We start from the raw sequence: 22222 nt of genomic DNA on the forward strand, positions 1-22222 counted from the left end.
TGCAGAACCAAAGTCAATATGTCTTGAGTTCCTGCTCACCTATTACAAGGCTGCATAAGGAAGCCAAGTTGAAAGGAGAGGAAGAATGTTCAGGATCTAGAAAGAACTTTTTATCAAGGGTGGGGGGAGGGAGAAGACTCAGCACCCAGGCTTGTGGATTTAGTATTTCCAAGCCTGTGCTGGACCAACCACACAGCATTGTAAATGTGGGTTTACAAATTGTTGGACCTGGATCTGACAACTGTACTAATGCATCCATACTACACTACACAGACCTTCCTGACACAGGCCTCATCTTGACCTGTGTCCACATTGCAAAATGACAGGGCTTGAACCTAAGTCACAGCAGGACTTGGGCTTTGACCCTTCCCCACAGCAAGGTCCTAGGATCTTGGTCCTGAGCACTTGCTGACCCAAGTCAGACAGATTTGTGTCTGGACGGAAACAGGGCTTAAGCTCCAATCTGAGTCAGATCCTGGGCTTAATGTGCAGTATAGACATACCCTAAGAGGTCCAATTATTTTATCTCATTCTTGGTTTGATAAAATGGAAATATAGAAGAAAGGGAGAGACAGAGAACAAACAAATGAAGAGAGATGAAGCAAAAGAGGGAAGAAGAAATGGAGAAAATGCTTCACTGCGTCTATCCCACCAGTTTCCTTATTACCCCGTGCACTCAGCAGGCCGTGCCCAAAAGTCCTTATACAAGTCAAGTCAATGAGTGTTTTGCTTGTGTAAGTAGTGCTGGATTTAGTCCACTACGGTTGGGGCCAGTGTAGCAATATGCAAAGTGGAGGCATTTTCCTTGGAACCAAAGGCACTAAGTATCTGTTTTGGGGAAAATAACTTTAGAATTCAACATAACAGTGAAGATACTGGGTTTCAAAAGCCAAAAGGAAAATAAATTAACACACTGACTCTCAGCAAAATAATCAAGAAGGAATGAAAAATAATTTAAAGAGCTAAAGAAAACCAGTGTCTGAGGACCAGAGCACAGATTAAAGACTCCTGTTCTCAAGTTTGTTTCCCACAGCAGTCCCATGGATTATTCTATCACTGTTTACCCACCCCCCCAAATAAATATGGCAGTGACCATCTCTGCAGGCGAGTCAACAAAGCCACATGATGCAGCATCCAAACCGGAAAGCTTTTTCTTTCCTGCCGGCCCATTACTTATTTTTTTCTGAAGAAAAACTCCTCTGCACTACCCACCACCACCCACATTCACTTCCAGAGAAGGCTAATTATGCTATGAAAGGCGAGCGGCATAAAGACGATTATAGTACACTGAGTTAAGGCAGGGCCTAGTCAAATAAACAGGACAACTTCCCCTGGGATGCCTCTCTCCTTTTTCCAATGGATGATGAATCCCACAACCCATCTAGCCCTGATCCTCCTTAAAAAAATCCAAAGCAATCTTTGTATTTCCCCCTTCCCTGTTTTTTCCACTCCCCCCACCTCCAATCTAGAGGTTGCCAGCAGAGCTTCCTGTTCAGCTTGGCTGGGGGAAAAAAGAAAGCAAGCAAGAACAAAGTGTCTAATGTCATGCTGCCATCAATTATCAATTCAACATTCAGGAGAAGAGAGCATCACCAGTGCCTGTCCTCTAGGGGCAGTTTCTTTTTCCCACCACTCATCCCCCACACTACAGATTCCTTGCAGATACTCCTTGGGTTGTGAAATTCCTAAGAATATGTCATTTCTAAGAATGAAAAGCCCTTGCCTGTGTTAGCACCTCCCTAAGAGTGTGAGAAGAGTGCACATTATCAGAGTATCCATAGAACTTGAACCTGTGAGGTTCCAAACATCTTCAACTTCCAACAATTTCAACAGGAATGAATCCAGCACATCAGGCCTAAATTGTGTGCATGTGTGTGTGTGTGTGTCCAGTTAGAGTTTGGCTTTGTTAGTCTGGTACTACCTATCACAGCACAAAATGTTACACATGGATAAATAAAATCTGACACATTACTCTTAGTCTTAGGGATGGTGTTGTGTGTTTTAACAACAGTATTTAATGTGGCATAGTCTGTGTGATTCAACATTTCAAGGAAAAAAGAGACAACTGGGGAAATGGTTCTTGCTCATTTGACCAGACCCGCATTTAGTTCTATTTAATATAATTATCCATAGACAGTATTTACTAATGCCTGACTTTTTATATATTTTGGGGTGTTGTTCCCCCCCAACCCACTCTTATCATGTATAGACAAATATGTCTATTTTTGCAACTATTTCTTTCCAACAGTTTGCCATATCTTCATGTGTATTTCAGTACTGAATTAATACATACCATGCCTTTCTCTTGGTAAAAGACAAGAGAGATAGACTAGGTCTGTTAAATGAATAACATTAATGAATAAGGGTATGCTTTTTAAACACAGAAATCAATCACCACTCATAGTAATTGACTGAGGTCATTTGCTACATCTATTGTACAGATCCTTTTTAGTTTTATATGAACCATAATATAAGGTTAGGCACTGCAAAGACCATGCATGGTTTTCAACTCTGTAAGATTTGTATGTCTGACACTGTCCTATTTTTTAATGTGTACTAAAGCTCCAAAGTAAAATATTCAACAACAAGAGCAAAACGGAGGAGGAACCATGGAATAGTGTTGGTTCATAAGTATAGTAATATATTGGTTAAATACATCTGCATTTGGGTCTTTTTCTCATACGTCTGATAACACATATTGCTGGTGCTCTCTTGAAAATAACTCCTACTAAACATTTACACTACAAGCTTGATTATCTGAATGTGATAAAAGACACTAAGTAAATGTGGATAAGCAGAGGGTTTTATAATTGAGGGACCTTTCAATATAATTAATAGAGACTAATTTACATGAAAGGATACATGATTTCATTTTGAATAACAAGGAGTTTCAGATAGCTAAGGTTTGGAAAAATTAAAGTCATGCTGTATTGCTTTAACCCAATTGCCTTAATTAACATATCGCATTAAAAAAAAGTCTCAAGATTTCAAAATTTCTGATGCTCAATAACCAAAAAGGAATTCAAAACTAAAACAAACAAACAAAAGGTTTCTGTGAAATTAATGTAAACTTGGGTCCAAAATTAGTATTGTATACCACAACAAGTATACTGGGAAATATGGGAACACAGACTGGTTAGATACATGATTGGGCATGCACTTTCCTATCCATTATGCTACTATGTTAAGTGTCATACCTCATAATTATGTAACGTAGAGAGAAAAGAGATCGTGATCTTCCTAGCTATTTAGATACTTGTATCACCTCAATCACTGTATTTATCTTACGGCTTGCATATGGCATAACACCCTCTCCTCATCCTAGGTTGGCATTCTGCAGTATTGTTATCTTTTAGATCATGCAATCTCCACTTCAGAGAACATAGTGAAAGCATGCATTCACGTTCCCAAAATTAACATGATAAAATGCATCCTATTACCAATAAAACTTACCATAGAGCAATGTGATCATTTTTAAAAACATTCATACAAAGTCATTTTTGTTGTGATGGGCCAAAATCTGCAATTTAACTCATGCTGCAAGTTTTGCAAATGCTTCGTTTCATTCTGGACACATGAAATCATGCAAAATTATACTGAATTTTCCATGTTTCACTCCAATAAAATATTACAAACACATTATCATGTATCTTCATCATTATCCTCATCTTTTCCCCTCAATCATCCTAACAAACTACCACCACAAACCACAGTTATTACCTCACTCAAAAGTACAATGTTTTGGTAACGCAGTGTGAATAGCAGAAACATCATGTTTTAAAATGTGTGGTGCCTGCAATTCCTCCACGCCTCATAAAACTTGCTTTGTAGGTGAATACTGAGCAGGATACTGAATTTTTAATACTTGCTGCCCTCTTCTACCTTGCAACAGGGGTACTGGAACAACTTTTGTAGTGGGGGTGCTGATGATGGAAACCATGTATTTGGTGTTTGTTATTACTGCTTCAAGCCAGGAGGTGCGGCAGCCCCCAGGATCCCTAGTTCCAGCACCATTGCCTTGTAATAATTCTGGCCCCAAAAGCCCTACCAGGATCTAGAACAGGATCATGCATCCAACTGGTACTGAGGCCACTGGGGGACATTCCAAAAAATGGAGAGGGAAGTAGTATACAATTTCACTTGAAAACATCAGCTGATAAAATGTCAGATTGAATGTTTAATATCTGCTTCCACACAGCTTGTACTCCATGTTCTAACTTGGTCACAGAAGCCTGAGCTCATCATGCCAAAAATATGCATTGTGGCCTACTTTAATATACAAATTAAAAATTATATTTACAGGGGAGGGGTCATACAGAAAATGACAGCCCTGAAACCCTCATTTTAGGGGCCTGCCCTTGCAACAAGCTGAATTCTCCCAATTCCTATAGAAGCCAATAGGAGTTGAAGCCATTCAACACCTCTCAGGATTGGTCCCTATTTCTGCATGTAGCCTGCGAATGTTGATTTGCAGATTCTAGCCTAAATGGTCTCAAGAAATTAATTCTTATTAACCTAGTTGTCTAAGATATTTCAAGAGAATCCAACACCATAGCATCAAATCAATGGGGTTAACTCAATGGGGATATACGAGAGCAATTTTACCTTATTTCTGTCCAGTTACTTATGACTATATATCCCCATAGTCATTTTATCCCCAGTCAGATCCAGTATATGCAAATTGCTTTTTTTTAGTCCCACATTGTATATGCCTCATCAGAACAGAGTGAAGCTGAATGCAGGGTAAGCTAAACAAACAGAACTTTACTAAACCCTGTGGACTGCTCCGTCCATGTGGCTGAGTTACTTCCAGCCTCACTCCACATGTTCCTCAGTTCCCCTGATGTCCCATCCCTACAGGAAACATGGATGCTCTGACTCCAGTTCCACTGATCATGATGCATGTTTCCTATTTTTAAAACATTTTAATACAAACATTAAAACAAATAATTCAAGCCCAGATCCCCAGCCCATGTCCCTTTGTCCAGTAGTTACTAGCTCACAGCTGAGTTAGAGTCTGGTCTCTACCCCGACTCAGCTGGTTACATAGTGTTTCATGATACAGAGTACACAAAGGGCATCACACACATACTGTGACTGAAGCTATGCTCCTGGAATAATTTTAGTCTCACAAGATCACACTTCAAAATGCTCCATATGCCCAGTTTGGTTATTTCTCCTTTTAAAAAGCTTACCAATGCAGTATTTTAATGTAATCATATTCTATCTAAAAACAACTATCTGAAGTTCTTGGTGCCAACAAAAGCACCAAAAAGTGCCAGTTATGACAACACTTCCATTTTATTTTCTTCCTTTTTTGTGGGCCCACTCCAACCCCCATCCTGAAGTCAACAGGAATCTTTCTACTGGCTTCAATGGGCGCTGGATAGGGCCCTGTGAGTGTACATTTATTTAGTGCTCATGAAAGGAGGCAGAAAATTACAAGCATATCCTCTGTTTATCCACAGCATAGGTACTGCAAGGCAACATGCTTCCCCAGGCAGCCCTATCCCTTAATTAAAGGGACCAATTCTAGAAATAAGAGGAAAGTCCATTCTCCGGGTCCCTTTGGTTCTTGGCCTCTTTGCTATGACTGCCAACCAGGGTACCATATACTGCCAAATGTGATCAAACAAATGCTTGTTCACTGGGAATCAGACCCACACAGCCTCTCATTGCATATAAGCTGTGGGACAGCCACCAAGTAGTAACAATTTTTGGATTCTACTGTCCTGGGTGGTGTTTAAACCAGCCAAATCAGAATAAAAGGCTCAGTTCGCCTGCTACCATCCAGACCCACACCTACCACAACCTCCTATCTGGGTTATTTCCATCTTAAAACAAAGCAGCTATGGTCACCTGCACAACGTCCCAAGCAACGTATCAGCATGTCTTCCTTCAATTTAACCTGATAAATGGGCCTACAACTACAGATTAAGGCTATTTCAGGCACCTACTTCAGTATTTCATACTACTATGGCAGATCAAAGGGTTGGGGATGGGGATAGATTCCGATTTTTTCCTTCTCTGATACCCGTCTGTAGGGACTGATAACTGAGATAAACCATTCACGTTTTATAGCTCCAAATTCCTATGAACATTGAACTTTTGCAATAATCTGATCATAGGAAGATGTGCATCAAAGAGCACTGAATAGCTTTTGATTGAGAACTTTTTTTCCTCACAGGCTTGTGTGGCCCATCCCCTCTATGCACATACACATTCATCCTTTCTTCCTCTTTACAGTGTTGAATATTAGGTCAAACTATTTGAAAATACAGATGCTACATGTACTTTGGCATCCAGCAGTCAACTAAATTCTGGAGACTTTCAAAACTGAAACCAAAGAGTGCTTCTTTTAGGCATAAGCAACACGAGTGACTGCTTTGGGCCCCCTGCTTCCAGGGGTTCCCAAAATCCTATACTAACTTGGTGACTGACCTGATTCCCCCCTCAGGCAATATGACCAGATGGTCGAGAAACTGATGGATGAATCTCCTCCTCTGGCACCCTACAATTCATAAGGCTAGTCCTTCTCTAAGAATTTGATAATATGCATGCAGTAGAGAGACTGTGAAAATTAGCTTCTGAACCCTTATTTCAGAGTCATCTGTTCCTGTCTTTACCACAAATAAAAAACTAGTCAAACCAGGGGGCTGGAGGGTGGGAGAGGGCAGGAGTGCAACACCAGATAGGCAAGTGAATCCTGCTTTACCAATCCTCCCATCTCCCTCTAATGCGCCTCTTAAGCTAGCCTTTTACAGTTAATGGTATGGGTGACACAATGTGGCAGTTTGTTTCAACCAAATGTAGCAAGTGACGCATTTAGAAATTTAGTGGTGGAAAGAAAAAAAAGAAAGAAAAAAGGAGAGAGAGAGAGCTGGGTATTCATTCCTCCTTCATTAATGGCATAAGGCAACTCAGGTTTAACAGCATAAATCAAATTAAATAGCCCAGGGATCTGGTTTGAAAGTTGCCATTTTAATAAAAGGGAGACAACTGCCAGGTTGTTCAGACTACAGACATTCTCTCTCTCTCTCTCTCTCCTCTCTCTCGTTCTCATCCTAACCTCCTACCCCCACCCCCTCTCACTACCACCACTACCAACTTGCCTTCTCAAATGTAACTTGTCCTGCACTCACTTTGGAACTCCATTCAAGCCACAATGGACTGGAGGACTTTACTGAAAGCAAATGGACAATAAATGTAACTATATTACCTAAGGGCAATGGAGGTAAGGGGGAAGTAAAGAAAAACGACCACATTGTTGATATTGGTCAAACAGACTTTCCCCTGTAAAATTTCCAAGAACACTGGGGTTGAATTGGAAGCTTCACTCATTCATAGTAGTTTTTTTTTTTTAAATAGGCTTTCTACCCTACCCCCAATCCCTGAATATAGCATAGCATCTCATTCTTTTCTCAGTCACTTTACTGGAAAGCAGATAAGCTGTTATTTCCTGCTCCTGAATAAACACATTTTATTGAAGAATTGTTCTGCCAATAAGAGCGTTAAATAATTTCAGCACAGTTATTGTGGGAAGATGTGGTGGCCGAAGAACTAGCTTTTTTCTCTCTCCAATAGAATTATAATTTAACTGGCATCAGAATTTCGTTAAGTCCATAGGTGTGATGTTCTGAGCTCCACCTGGAGAGGACAACAGTATTTCCCACAAAGACATGGAAATGTGCTCTTTCATCCGATTGTGTGTGTTGGGAGTGGAGAGAGAGAAAACTCTGCAAGCACAGGGTTAGGACCCTATTATTTTCGTATCACTATAACTTTACTACTGTTGGGGCTTATTTTCTCACCAACGCTAACAGAAAATTATTTAGATGCCTGCTGTCTGTGCATTATGCTTGCCCTAAGAATATAAGACGACTTCAGGTTTCCTGTACTACCTGCCTTTTATCCTTAGAAATCCAACTTTATCTTCCTTGCATCATCCCGAAAGGTCTGCACAAAATAAAGGCACAGGCAAATAAAACGTAATTGTCAATAGCAGCACTCTCTCAAAACTGCCTATAGTACCACAGAGGAAATCTTTATAAAATCACAACAAAGTAAACAACAATTAGTCATTTTGCTCACTCTCCTGAAAGCTTTGGAGCAAACAATCCAGCCCTGCTTGTTATGGAAAGGTACATTTACTGAGAAGAGCATTTTGCAACATTATGATCTGACACAACCTCAAAACTATGGTAATCAGCAACTCTCTAGATTCAGCAGCAAGAACCTTTAGTCTTGTCCAAAGGTGTTAACAATGCAGTACTAATGTGACACAACACTAAATGGATGGCCGAATACAAACAGAGACCACCCTATGCATAGAAACCTGCTTTTTTCCCTCTTTTGCTCAGCACGACCACCCCCTTTTAAAATATACTCCTAAGGAAAACATTATGGAACCCTTATATTAAAACTATTAGAAGCAGAAAAGAAACACACTTTGTAAAACATGTTTTGGGATAAAACCAGTCAAGCCAAAGCAGATAATAGACAAACTGCTAGCAAAAGATTGAAAACTTTAAAGATTTTCACTATGTTTATAGCATGTCCTTTTGCTCTAGATTATCTGGTAAGAGTTAAACATGGACTAGTCACCTTTGCCTGAGGATCAAATTGACACGTCTGGGGTACACTGGAAGCTGCAAGTTTTCTGTATGTTTCAATAGCAGCCTGCTACTGAACATTTTAGACTCTCCCTCTCTCCTTCCGAACCTTTAGACAGATGAACTGGGTCAAAATGATTGTACTGCATGTCTATAATTTATGCCTGAAGAAGAGCTCTGTGTAAATTCGAAAGCTTGTCTCTCTCACCGATAGAATTTGGTCCAATAAAAGATGTTACCTCATCCACCTTGTCTCTATAATTTATGCCATCAGTTTTGTTTTCTCTCATTGCACCAGTAAAGAAAAAGGGCTGTCCTGATTTAAAGCTGTAAATTCATTTCAAATGGGAAAGTGTTAAATCCAGAAGTGCCTTTGGTCCATTAACTTCCATGTTGATTTGACACGCTCTGTAGTACTTGGACAACAGACTCTGCTATACAATCTATTCCTAAGCAAACAGTGTTTTGTGTCATAAACCATCTGGGGTGCCAGTTATAAGGGTTACTCGTCTACAGTCACCTGATATACTTGGAAATTTTGAGGTGCAGAACTAAGAAACTTTTCTTCATTACAAAACCCCTTTTGCTAGGCTAAGGAGATCACCACCAAAGGAATGATGGAAGGAACAAAATTTTGGCTGAGATAGTTGTTTTCATTATTCAGCTGAAGAAAACCATTGGATATACAAACTTTCAAAAAGCTCTATGGTTTTTCAAAGGTAGCAATAAAAGTGATACCATTCATAACCCAGACAGTGCTCCCTTTCAGATAGACTCTATAGTTGCAAAGTTAAGTGCCAAGCAGATGGCTGAAATCTGTTTTGCATAAAAAGTGTGTGTGTGTGTGTGTGTATATATTTTAAACTGCATTCTTTGTATTCATATTCAGGCCTAGGTTTTAGCCATCAAAATACTGGCACTGAGGCAATCATTAGCAGCATTTTAGACAACTGGCAACTAAGGTATTCACTGTTCTCCACAAAATGTTAAGCTAATATCTCCCAGTTGTATAATTAAGGCAAAAGATCATCTTCTTAAATTGGTACAGTATCAGTGCTTTGGATGGTCTTTCAATAGACTGTATATGCAAAACACAATTTTATTATTTTTTTTAAATAATACTCTTAGTTTTATTCTTTTCTATTTTTCTTTTCTTTTTTCTTTCTTTAAAAAAACAAAAAACAAAAAAGCCAGCTGCCCTTTTATCAGTTTCCATATCAGCCTCCATCACAACATATTGATAGCAACATAATTTATCTCCACAGTCAGTCATTGCAGTTACAGTGTCAACAGGGAGTTTGGGTAACCTACATTAATAACAAAACTTTGTCTTTCTTGTTTTATAAACTCATTATAAAATAATATATTTTATTTAACTTCCCCGGGTATATATAGATGCTTAGATCAATTCTGTGGGTCTGGAGAAGTTTGGTTTCGTTACTAGAGCAGCGGACCACTTCGAGAATCGGTTCCTGAGTCTGCCACTCATATACTCTGTAACTTTGGACAAGTCATTTGTCCTACAGGTGTCTCAGTTAACTCATTAATAAAATGGCTTGACAGAGGCTCCAAGTTCCACCACAATACAAATAAATAATAATCCTTGTACAGTGCCTAGTACAATGGGGCATTTAGGCAATACTAGAATACAAATATAATATTATTATTAACACTCTTGTTATCACTATTATCATCATCATCACCTTCTATCTGAGGCACACAGCTCTTTGTGAAGCTTAACAAGCTAATATTTCTAAAGCTTTTGAGATTGGCAAATGATAGTTCCTATAGAAATGTCTCACCATGTTGGAGAAAGCCTGGCTTCATTGAAATCAATGGGAGTTTCGCCACTGACTTCAGCGGGGCCAAGATTTCACAGTGTGATCTTTGATAAGTCACTTTATCATTCCACCTTGTTTTACACATCTCTAAAATGGGTGCAGTAACACTGGCCTGGCTTGGAGGGGAGATAAGAGGCTTAGTTAACTACGGGCTATATTTTCAGAAGTGACCAGTGATTATGGGTGCCCAAGGGGCCAAAACACTCCAAATTAATGACCACTTTGGAAAATGTTGTCGTTACTGGCCCTATCCTACAATGAGCTTTGCATGGGTGGACCCTTGCAATCACACCACTGGAACACCACAGAACCTGTTATTATTATAATCAGTTAGTTATCTTGCAATGAGACCCTTTTACAGACCTTTTTAAACAAGATTCTGGAATATCCAAGAATAATAAACCAATAAATCAAGAACAACATTTAGAAGCTATACAGCTCCAATCCAAAGACTCTGGAGTTTGTACCCACAGTTTTCAGCTATATTTAGTGAGAGAATGATACAGCACATAGATTAAAGCCAAATCTACCACCATCGTTCATTGATCCAGTCCTATATTGCAGTATATTTCTGCAAATTATTGCCACTGTAAATGCAAAATATTGAAAGAGAGGTTAATGAAAATGTCTTACATGGTAAGAAAACAACTCCTCCCTTTTAATAAGCTTCTGTCATATCCTTCACTTTGGGCCTTTGTCACACATTTTAAAAAGCAGATGTCAAATATTTGGATGGGTGAGAACCACAATATATTTTGTACCCTGTAATGTGATTTCTGCTTTTAAGTTACTTAGTTTACTCACAGTGGCTGCTTATATTGCTGCCTTTGGAAAGTCTATTCCTCACATTAATTACAATCTGTGTAAAGAATATTTTTCCTGTAATCCCCTAGTGTCTGGTTCTTAGGTTATAAAACATATGACAGCTCTTGTACGTATGGCTGGAGATCCTAATTGTTCTCCAAGATGAGTACTTTACTTGGCTGTAAGTTACATATACACTCTTAATTTACGGCTTAAACACTGCATGTTCTGCTACCTATATTCAGTTCTCAAAACTTGCCTGCAGGTAGGGAATTATTTTTGACACATGCTCAAAAAATTAGAGATGTTAGAGATGGTATTTTTCCCCTCTATCAAAGTAGCTGAAACAATATCTAAAGCTGTAAATATTCTTGAAGACTTAATGCTATTAATTATATTCCAAAGCTCCTGTTTTACATATTTAAGTAATTTAAGTATTATATTTCATCTTGCTAGAACGAGACCTTTAGAAACAGTAATTGGACTGCTAGAAATTTGTAATTTGCAGTTCTCAGGATCTTAAGAAGGGGAAGAATGGTTTTGAGGTTAAAGCACAGGACAAGTAGGCAGTATCGCTGGCCTCTATCCCCAGATGTGCCATTGACTTTGCAACTTCGTTCCTCAGTTTCCCCAAGGGTAGGCTGGGGATAACAGTGACATTTTATTGCTAGACATCATGGAAGTCTTGAGAATTAATTCATTAACGTTTCTAAAATGTTTTGAGTTCCTAAAATGAAAGGCATTATACAAGATCTATTATCCACAATAAAATCAGTTTCTATAACTGTACTATCTTTTTTTAAAGGCTGGAAAGACACAGTTTAATCAACCCCCTATGGAACTGTGGGTTGAGTAAATAGACCTACAAATGTATATGCAAGCATCATTGTACCTGCACAAACATGCATTTGTGCTTGCCAAACAGTCATTCACAGACAGAAATCTCCGTTTTTTCCAAGTACACAGGTGAACATATAACCATTGTGTAGATTCTCTATGTGAATTCCACAATATGACTTTAAGGCTGAATTCTCATTCATGATCCATATCATGGATCCCTTATCTACACTTTGATTCTGCATTTGTTTCATGCAAAGACATTGACATCAGTAAAATTTCTGAGCACTCAGTACGTTCTTCAGGGTACAATCCCTAGGAGGACTCTGATCCATGAGTGCTATTGCAACACAAACAAATAATAAATGACAACAATAATACAAGTGCAGAGTATGCATGAGAGATTTATAGGGCATATCTAAGAGCAGTGTTTTGCCCTTTCGTTTGTATGGCATCTTATGCAAAACACTTTATTCCAAAAGGCTTTATAGAGCTACGTAATATAATTACAAAGTTAGAAAAACAATAGCATAAAAGGAGAGAAATTAAGAGGCAGAGGCAAGGGAGAGGAGTCTTCCACCAAACCACATTGAGCCAGATTCTGATCTGAGTTAAAAAAAAAGAATTAACTCCAGATTCACATGAGTGTAGCTGATATCAGTTCTGGCCGGTGTTCTTTGCAAGTTATTGTCCAGAAATATCCAGGTAAATCTCCAAAACCTGAGAACAAAAGACAAACCAAACACTGAACCTGAAAGAAAAGCTCCCTCTGAATTTCAAGGCCAGAAGCTCAGGTATTTTTAAAAGAAGTGCTAAAGGAATCTATTTGGCTGCATGCAAGTGTTGCAAAAGGAGAATTTACCAGATGAATAATGTTTAATATTTTAACATGTTTTATTTAGTTTATCGTGTTTGAGTTTTAATGTTTCACACCAGTAAAGGAATGGCAATGTACCATGTAAAGACAATCCGGCAAAATTACACCAGTTTGTAACAGAAGTGCCAGCCCTGGAAGGCGCCCCAGCTCAATCGAATCCACTAAGAGTACTTGTCCCCCACAGAGCCCCTGAGTGTGTAATTAAAATTTAGGGGAGAAAATACCACAAGTGCAAACTTTACAAAAGTTTTTAGAAAAAAATATTTCAAGGTTGGTTTTTTTTTTTAAAAAGTTAATTTAATGAGACTGCTAGGTTGTTAGCTCTGAAAAACAGAAGTCTTCTCTATAGCTGCAGGACAAATAAAGCATGGGCAGTGCTAATGCAAGCCAAACTTCCCCGATACAACTCCACCGAAGTGCTTCAAGCCTGACATAGTCAGACCACCTCTAAGGGTGAGAGGGCACTTTAAGCTCCGTGCCCATTCATTACATGGCCTCTCTGTTGAGACAGTGAATACCCTAAAACTGACATTAATCTAACACACTATGGATTTTATTTATTTATTTCAAATTTTGGCCTTTCACACTGTGATGCATTTTGCCACATCACATCCAGCCACAGCCGTGTCTTTTTAGGTTACTCTAGGGTAAATGGAACATAAACCGAATGCAACCAAGTAACATGACCTATCGAAGTAATATATAATACACACAAAGTTTTTAATCTTGCCTTCATATTTTCACCACAGTTACTTTTAAAAACATAGTTATCTCCCAAAGACCTTCAAACAATGAAATAAGAGATCTTGTAGAAAAGTGTCACTGGTTTACAGCCAGCAACTTCTCTTTATACTGTTGCTCTTACTCTATCTATTGTGCAGGCACTGGCAAGTAGCCCTAGTTGCTATTAGCCAGATTATTTTTATTCATGCAGTACGAAAAATCCTGTGCAGTTAATGAATGAACTATGGTACAGTAGTTTACTCTCATCTTCTTAACTCCAAGAAACTGATGCATGAATGCACTCAGCACCAAAGAGACAATGAGGATGAAAAATCCTACAGGTTCTCCTTTACATTTCCTAGTTAGAAAGTACATTAGATACAGACAACAATCTTAACTATGCAAATACATACATACATGCACACGCAAACTTTATCACCTCTAATAAGGAACTCTGATTCTTCTGACAAGGAAACCAAACGTCTATTCACTATGCTTATTTTTTGCTCATTTCAGTTCAAGACATAAAGAATGGAAAAAATATTTAATAAATCTTAAATATAAACACACAAAATAATTAGCACCAGGGTAACATTTTATGATATCTTTAGAATAAATAGCATCACTTAAACCGCACTGACACCCACTTCCTAGAAAACCAAGCAAATCAGTATGAACTTTCAGGAAATACAAAAGCAGAAGTGCATTACAAACTAAAAGTGTAATTATTAGAGCTATCAATGAGCATTTGTTCTTTTTTTAAAAAAAATTAACACAGAGAATCTGGAATCCTCCAGGTCAATTTTTTAAAATGTTTTTATTTGAATATAGCATATAAAGATTTTTATGCACAAACTGATTTATAAATATTACCTAATTAATCCTCACAATATACTTTTAAGAGAGGCCAGTCCAATGCCGATTTCAAACTTCTAAACTGAGCCATGAAACTCTCTATATAAATTATAATTCTGTCATGTTTTACAAATATAAAATGATGACACCACCTTGTAGAAAATTAATAGCTCTCAAGCAAAGTGACAAAAGGTCATGATGTCCAAAAATGTCACATATGCCAAAAACCAAAACAAAGAGGAAAATGTTGACAAGTTTCTCAAAAAATACAACCAAAAAAAACCCATCACCAAAACAAAACAAAAAACCACAACACACCTGGGCAACTCCACTGAAGTACATATTAACATGATTCTAACAGTCAGAACTCAATTCAGGTCCTTTTTTAAAATCCACCAACCTTCAGAAATGTATACTTTTTATATTAATTACCACTTTCTACATCACAATTCCATTCACACCTTACATTATTTTAAAATACAAAGGTCCCTGCAAGCAGCTCTCACCAAAATTCTTCAAAATCTTGTCTAAATTTGGTCTCTCTCAACAACTAGTATGTGTAGAACTTCACACTGTCAACAGGACATATGGGCTGGGGAGCAACTTTTAGTGACTCTTGCTTCTTGGGCTGACAGAGGCTGGGATCATTGCAGAGGTGACAAACTCAGTCTCTTCAATGGAGGGTGCAGTGCACACTATTCTGAAGTACCCCCCTAGTGGCTGGCTGAAAGTAGGTATTGCATGATCTCCAGAGGAAATGTGAGCTGTATTAAACTTATACTATGACAGGCTACTCTGTAGAATACGAGGAGGAGATAAAACATGTAGGAATATGATAGCATTGAATGAAAGGGTGGGTGAAAAATCCATAATCTCCCACTTCAACCAGTAACTTTGTCAGGTATATCTATGAAAAGGTGACAAAGACTCACTGATATAAGTTCATGTCAGGTATGGTGCTCGAGATACCTAGCAACAGTTCATCACCCAAACCAGAAAGTTTTAAAGTAACAAACATATCTTCTTCTTTTTTTTTTTCCAATGTTGTAGAGGGGAAGAGGTTTTCATATTCTTTAATCTAAGCATCCGACTGGGGTTTGTTTTCTTTCTAATGCAATTTTAACTTTTCTATATTTAAGAAATTAACAGTTTATACGGTGTTTCAGTGACACCAGATAAAATATCTAAAAACATTTTTTTAAAAATCCCTGCTTCTAAATATGCTGCTTGTTAAACAAAATCCTTATAATCACCAGAGAAGTACTACCATTATTGACTAATTGCTATGAACTCTTCTTTTCACTTGACTACAGTGTCAGGTATTCACAGGCACTGCATAGTTGTATTGTGTACAGGTAAAATATGGCAACATAGTTTCTTTCTCCTTTCACTTATTGATTAATTATGTTTAAATTATGACTGAACAACAAATGAGTAAAAAAAAAAAAAATCCAAGAGAACCTCAGTCTCATTTTTGCAACTTAGTTCTGAAAGCAGAGATATTTGACATGCACATAGGTAAGTGCCCTACACAACATTGTAAACAGATTGCTTAAAAATATATATAGTAAGAAAAGCATGCAAAGAAATTGAGGGTTTACCTGTGGATGATATTCTTTTTCTTACATATATATTTGTGTATGTATCATTTATATAAATATAATTATATCTATCTCAAGAAATTTATGTCTACCCTACCAAACAGCATTGTGGCTAAGTAATACTATTATATTTTTTTAATATGCCTCTTGTGCGATATAGCTATGGATGCTAGTTAAAGGCTCCCTAAGAAATAGTAAATACTTCATATGCTCATTGTGTTTAAGGTCTCTGGATAACAAGACGAAGAAAAACAGTTCTTATCACATATAAAGGTACCCATAAAACACACTATGCACATAAGCATCGCAACGTGTTTGGTGGCGGTGGGCTGTGGGTGTGTGCATGTGCATTAAGTAACTCTTTGAATACAGATGAAGAGCCAGCCACCCAGAATCCAGTAATGCCAAACTCTTGAACCAAAAAATACAACAGTATGAATTGTTCACTTTGATGTGTCTCTTTTCAGTCCCCTCATATGTAGATCTGCATTCTAAGAGTAGTTGGTTATTCCAACAACTTGTAAATTATTGAGATGTTCATTAAAATCTATAATCAGTCATAGTCAACTTCTTCCCCATAAAACATAAACACAACAAATGAAATCAGTAAAGAACATTAATGAACATTCTGGAAATGTATTATTCCTTAGTCTTATCACAGAGAAATACAAAAACCACCAAATTTTATTTGGGCAAAAATTGTTAACTGAAACTTTCCACTTGAGTTCAATTCTTCCTCTACTCCCAGACCCTTACACCTAAATAAATACACAGGAAAATCATTTTTTAAAAACAAATCAGTGGAACATAAGTGACATCCAGTTCAATATTGGTAAAATCTCAAACTTTTTTTTTTAATCAAAGCATAACAATCTTTTTATTTCTACAGTTAGATTTTACGAGAATGAGACATCGTTCTGTTTTGGTTTTGGTTTTACAAAAATTCTCAGCACAAATAGTTTAAAGCGAAGACTTTTGGGGTAACTTTTGTTCAGAAAAGCACTTATGAAATATACAAAGTTTCCATTTAGGAAAATGATTTCTCCATTTGACAGTGTTGGTATGACCCCAGAATAAATTGAGTAGGAGTCTGAAATGACTCTTGCAGCATAGCAACTAAGTATTTTTTTCCCGCAGCAGAGACTTACTTTACACCCTTGAGCCCTTCCCTTTCTACAAACTGTCTAGCTACTCATGTAATTTCTAGAGCAAGCACCCTTTTATCCTCTCTCTACCTTTTGTCTTCCTTTCTTCTTTAGGAAACATTAACTTACCCTTCCTTCTTCAACAAACACCACACACTTCTTTACCTTGAATCTACAAAAAGACATCACTCTGTCATGATGCCTAGTTTAGCCACTCTCAAAGTCTACAGAAAAATGTAAATATGTAGTATTTAATGTTGATTTAAGAATATCACACACTAGGGACATTGTTAAGAGGTTACTTTATTTTTCATTTACTAGATTTTATTACAACATTACAACTTTATGCTCGGCATTTTTGAGCTCTTAATCATTCTGCAAATTTCAGTACTGTTCGTGATGGTTCTAGCTACACTTGCTCTATTTCTCAGGAAACTCAAACTTTCTATTGTGGGTTTACCTTCTGTTTTCAGCAAACTTTATGTAATCATCCCTGTGTTTAAAAAAATCAAGATTATTCTTCTGAATAATTTGATGTGGATTCTAAGTGCCACAGGTGCACCAAAAAGTACATCCCCGCAGTCATTTACTCCCTAATAAGCAGACAGATTCCAGTTATAAATTTCTCCATACATTTTTTCTGCAAGCATTCCCCGCCTCAGTTTGCGCTTTCTGATGATCCTTTGATTATATAGTGGAACCTCCAGAAATAAAAATAAAGAGGTGCAAGGAACTTCTCAGTAGAAACCCAAACCCCTAACACTTAAGGAACGATTTATAAATTGTACGTGCTAATTTACAAAACCTAGTGCATGTTACTATTGCTGCTGAATTATTTAATGCTTGTTTATTCGCCTGACACTGAGGACCATTTTCATTCCAAGTGTGTATCACAAATGTCCATGCTAATGACTACAGACAAACAAGAGAAGTCTCCTTCGTTCTAACCCCTCGATTCATTAGAAAGTTGGGGTGACTCTTTAAAGTTTCTAAACTGCTTATAGTTACTAGGGTACAATGAAACATTAACAATTCTCCTTAGGGCAATGATGATAGCAAAAGAAAAATAACTCTTCTGCAGTACATATACAGTCAGAGAACTAAACGGCAAACAGCTCTACATGCTGAATCTTTACCTCCTTGTAATCTATTACAAAGTCAGCTTTATAGGGGCTTGTGCATGTTAGTAACAAAACTGAAGCTGACCATGTGGATGTGACAGGTGGGACCCCAGAGTGTGGAGAAAAACACTCTAAGTATTGTACTTGTTGAGAATATAACAGCTCAAGAAGCAGTCTCCTATATATGGTACACGTGTAACTTGGATATGCATGTGAACTCTGTGTGTGTGTGTGCACGCGCACGTATGTGTATGTTCTTATGTCTGTCTTTTGGTAAATATAAATATACTACATGGACAGTATCTGCTCTGTGTGTGTGTGTGTGTAACTATAGCCAAACACACATATACAATGTAAACAAATGGTAATGATTAACAGAGATATTGGTTTGTATTACTAATTCTAACTACAGAGGGAAAATGGTAAAAAAAAATCATATGTTGCGAGGTTTCTTTTATATCGCTTTTTATCTTTATTCCTTGAAATCATCTGCAAAGCCAAAAGAATAGCAGTTTATTGATTATTTAACTAGAATTTTTAAAAGAGCAAAATCTCTGAGCTCTAAAAATGAAATGTATGCCTTGAGAAAGATTAGGGAGAAATTAGTTTTACTACTATCGAAAAAGTTGGGTTCAAAATGAAGAAAAAAAGACTCGTTTAATGAGAGGTCAGAGGGAAAAACAAAGTCCATCAATAAAAAAATGAAAAGACTGTATCTGTTTAATAGACTTACACGTATTCTATTCATCACAAAGTTCAAAGAACAATCTAATAGCCTCCTTACAAATTTCTATCTTGGTGAAGTAAATGGAATACTTTTAACCACTGACTGCATGTACAAGAGAAATCTGTTTATTGTTATATTAGCTCAGGGTTCATCACTATAAACAGTAATAGTGTCCCAGGTACTCTAGCTAACTTAATATAGTACATATGAGCAAAAGCAATCTTTACTCTTCTATCACAATAAGAAGAAACTAAAGAAAAATGTCAGGTATTTTAAATAGAGCTGACAAATGAATTGTATTCAATAAAATCTTTTAAGCAGTTCAACAATTCTAGTGCCGTTTTATGGTAAGGAAGTGTTTTAGTTACAAAAAGAGACAGAAAGTATTAAAATAGTTCTTGCTTTTTTGAATTTCCTACTTAATTCCATATTCTTCTATTTTTATTTTTCTTCTTCATTTTAATCCCAGCATTCTTTCCTGTCCTTTCACTGCATGCATGTTTTTCTGCCTACTTAAAATGTTTCCATCTTCCTTTCTTTTCTGTGCCTTTTACTATCATATTCAGTAGTTTGAGCGATGAACAGCTTGACTTAGCATATTTTTAACCAGCTGGTCTAGCACCTAGCCTGCACTGCATAGTCAGATACAACCAAATGTTTATACAGAAGGTAGCTTTCATGAAAATGAAAGAAAAAAAAAAGCCTAAGTAACATGCATCCTGGCATTCTTTTGTTTACTAAATGAAAAGTTTGAATTCTTTGTTAAAGGAAAACAAGGGCCTATTTATAATATTTAAAAATTAAGCTGGAGGGGAAGGATATTAGATCTTCAATAGAAGTGTGTACAAATGTATGAGAGGAAGCTTCAAAACACAGTTTAGAAAAGGCAGATTTAAGTGAAATAAGTATTAAGCTCGGGAGTTTACAAGCCACTGCCAGTGAAAGAAAAAACTTAATTCCAAATGTATGAGGCTCCTACTTTAGTAAGAGGGCGGAGGGAAATAAATAAGCCATAAATCAAAATTCTGCTTTTGACACTCAGTGAAAGAGGTGCTGGCTAAAACTTAGATTCAAGTTTCCTATTTTTGTTTTGGACACTTAAAAGCTGATCTATTGACAGAATGTTGTGATGCTAACTTGACTAAAATAATAACTTCTGTTAGATCAACAAAAGATCATGTGCTTTACAGAGCGCCTTCCAAAGTTTTAGGGAATGATCAGATTGGAAGTTAAATCCTTGGCTTCACCCATCACCAGACACCTTCTCTATCATCCCAGAAATCACTCCTTGAAGAGAGAGAGATGCTAAAAATGAGGGCATTCTGCGGCAAATATTACCTCCCATATTTTAGTAGAGTGGCTCAGAGAAGGAGTGTGGGAGAGAACTAAAGAGAGAGAGAGAGAGAGAGAGAGAGATCATGATAATGTTCATTAAGATCCCCATTACGATCTAAACACCACCAGAAAAGCATCACAACTGAAGCAGTTGTAAAGGACTTGCAGATCCCCTCAATCTGGTTCAGGCAACAACGGCAACAACAACAACCACCACCAAATGATCAGCAAACTGACATGTAAGCTGAATTGCAAAGGTAAAGCTTCTCCACCAAGCATTCTTTTGGGGAGCATCTCACCACTGACACAGAGACTGCTGCTAAAAGGGAGAGTTATACTTTTTTCACACACACACACACACACACACACACACAACTCACCTTTCAAACTCCTGAGGTAAATCAGGGTCAGTTAGCATGCTGGAAAAGCACAATTTCCCTTTGTCACACCAGTCACCTATAATCGCCTCCAACTGAACCTGTCAAGTGAGTCCAAACCTTCTAAACCGATTGATTTTCTCTTTTTCTCTGTCTAGCTCTCTCTCTCTCTCTCTCTCCCACCCCCCTCTCTGAGCTAGGACTCCTTGACCAGTCTCTTAAAGGGGTAGCACACTTAGCAGTAGACACTGTTTATAAAACTCCCCCCACAGCGGAGCAGCATGCTGCGGCTGCAAGGCACTAGACAACCTCAGGGTGCCTGTCCTTTCCTTTTAATTCTATCCTCCAGTCACCACAAAATGGGAAAAGTCAACTCATCTAACGTCCATAAAAACAAAAGAAGAAAACCCAAAACCTGTAAATCTCCCAGTACTGAGGCAGATCAGTGGAGAAAGAAGATAAAACATGAGCAGCCTGATTAAACTGAAGCCGTTATCAACTCCCTCGGAGTTGAAATAGGGAAGAAAAGATTAGACACATAAAAATGTAACCAAAGGCATTTGTACTCAAAGAATTTCCATTCCTTCCCCCCCCCCCTTTTTTTTTCTTAAGTCTCTCCCTCTCCCTCTTTGGGGGAAAAAAAAACAACAACAAAACAATCAGGCATTGTTCTGAGGGAAGAAAAGCAACTTTGACAGATTGAAATATAGCAGAGGCCCCTTCAAGGAAACCTGTAAACAACTTGTCACTCACTCTGTCGGTCTCACTGTTAGCTCTTGCTTGCCACAAAGTGCTGCGAACGGTCCTGGCAACAAAACCAAAGTTTCCTCAGCTCCAAACTCCATCAAACAGCCCTGGTGTGTGAAGGGGGAAAGGTATCCACATGCCAAAACAACACGCACACACAAGGCACAAAAACAACAATAAACTTTCAGTCTGTCCTCTGGATTATTTTTTTTTTTAAACCCTTCTCTCTGAGCAAGTCAAAGGAATCCCTTAGCTGTGGATCTCTTTAATTTCCTCTGCCCAGACAGCCACAGATAACAAGGTGGACAAACTATGGTTTTAGAGAATCTAAGCTGCCTGGCAGACCACAGCCTTCATAGCAGTTCCAATTATCTAGATAAAAATCTGGCAGACGAGAAAGGTAATCAGGTAATGGACCTTTGACATGAAATGACAGAGGCGCGCGCGCGCACACACTTACACATACACACATGCAGAGACAGAGACTGGCCAGTGCACTGCAGCATCTGGTCAAACAGTAATGCACACGCACACATTCACACACATATAAGACAGTGTGAATGCTCCACATCATACACACACAGAGACAGAGAGAGGGAGAGAAAGAGAGAGACCAGCAA

General features: G+C 37.8%; 1 protein-coding gene across 17 annotated transcripts in view; it reads right to left on the reverse strand.

The window, feature by feature from the left end:
• SOX5 (SRY-box transcription factor 5) overlaps positions 1 to 22222 on the reverse strand; it is a 422522-nt gene that overhangs the window by 332200 nt on the left and 68100 nt on the right. For 7 of the 17 annotated variants that reach the window (XM_084642769.1, XM_084642774.1, XM_084642772.1 and 4 more), the window contains exon 1: positions 21609 to 22175. The exons of 2 other annotated variants lie outside the window; for them this stretch is intronic. In XM_084642769.1, the coding sequence (XP_084498895.1) occupies positions 21609 to 21700 (92 nt within the window). In that variant the 5' untranslated portion in view covers positions 21701 to 22175. Of the gene's footprint in view, positions 1 to 20858; positions 20999 to 21270; positions 21335 to 21608; positions 22176 to 22222 lie in introns of those variants that run through there. 8 more of the 17 variants (XM_084642771.1, XM_084642770.1, XM_084642779.1 and 5 more) reach the window with 4 other exon arrangements.

Source organism: Lepidochelys olivacea (assembly GCF_965140295.1).
Source record: "Lepidochelys olivacea isolate rLepOli2 genome assembly, chromosome: 1".
Taxonomy (NCBI): domain Eukaryota; kingdom Metazoa; phylum Chordata; order Testudines; family Cheloniidae; genus Lepidochelys; species Lepidochelys olivacea.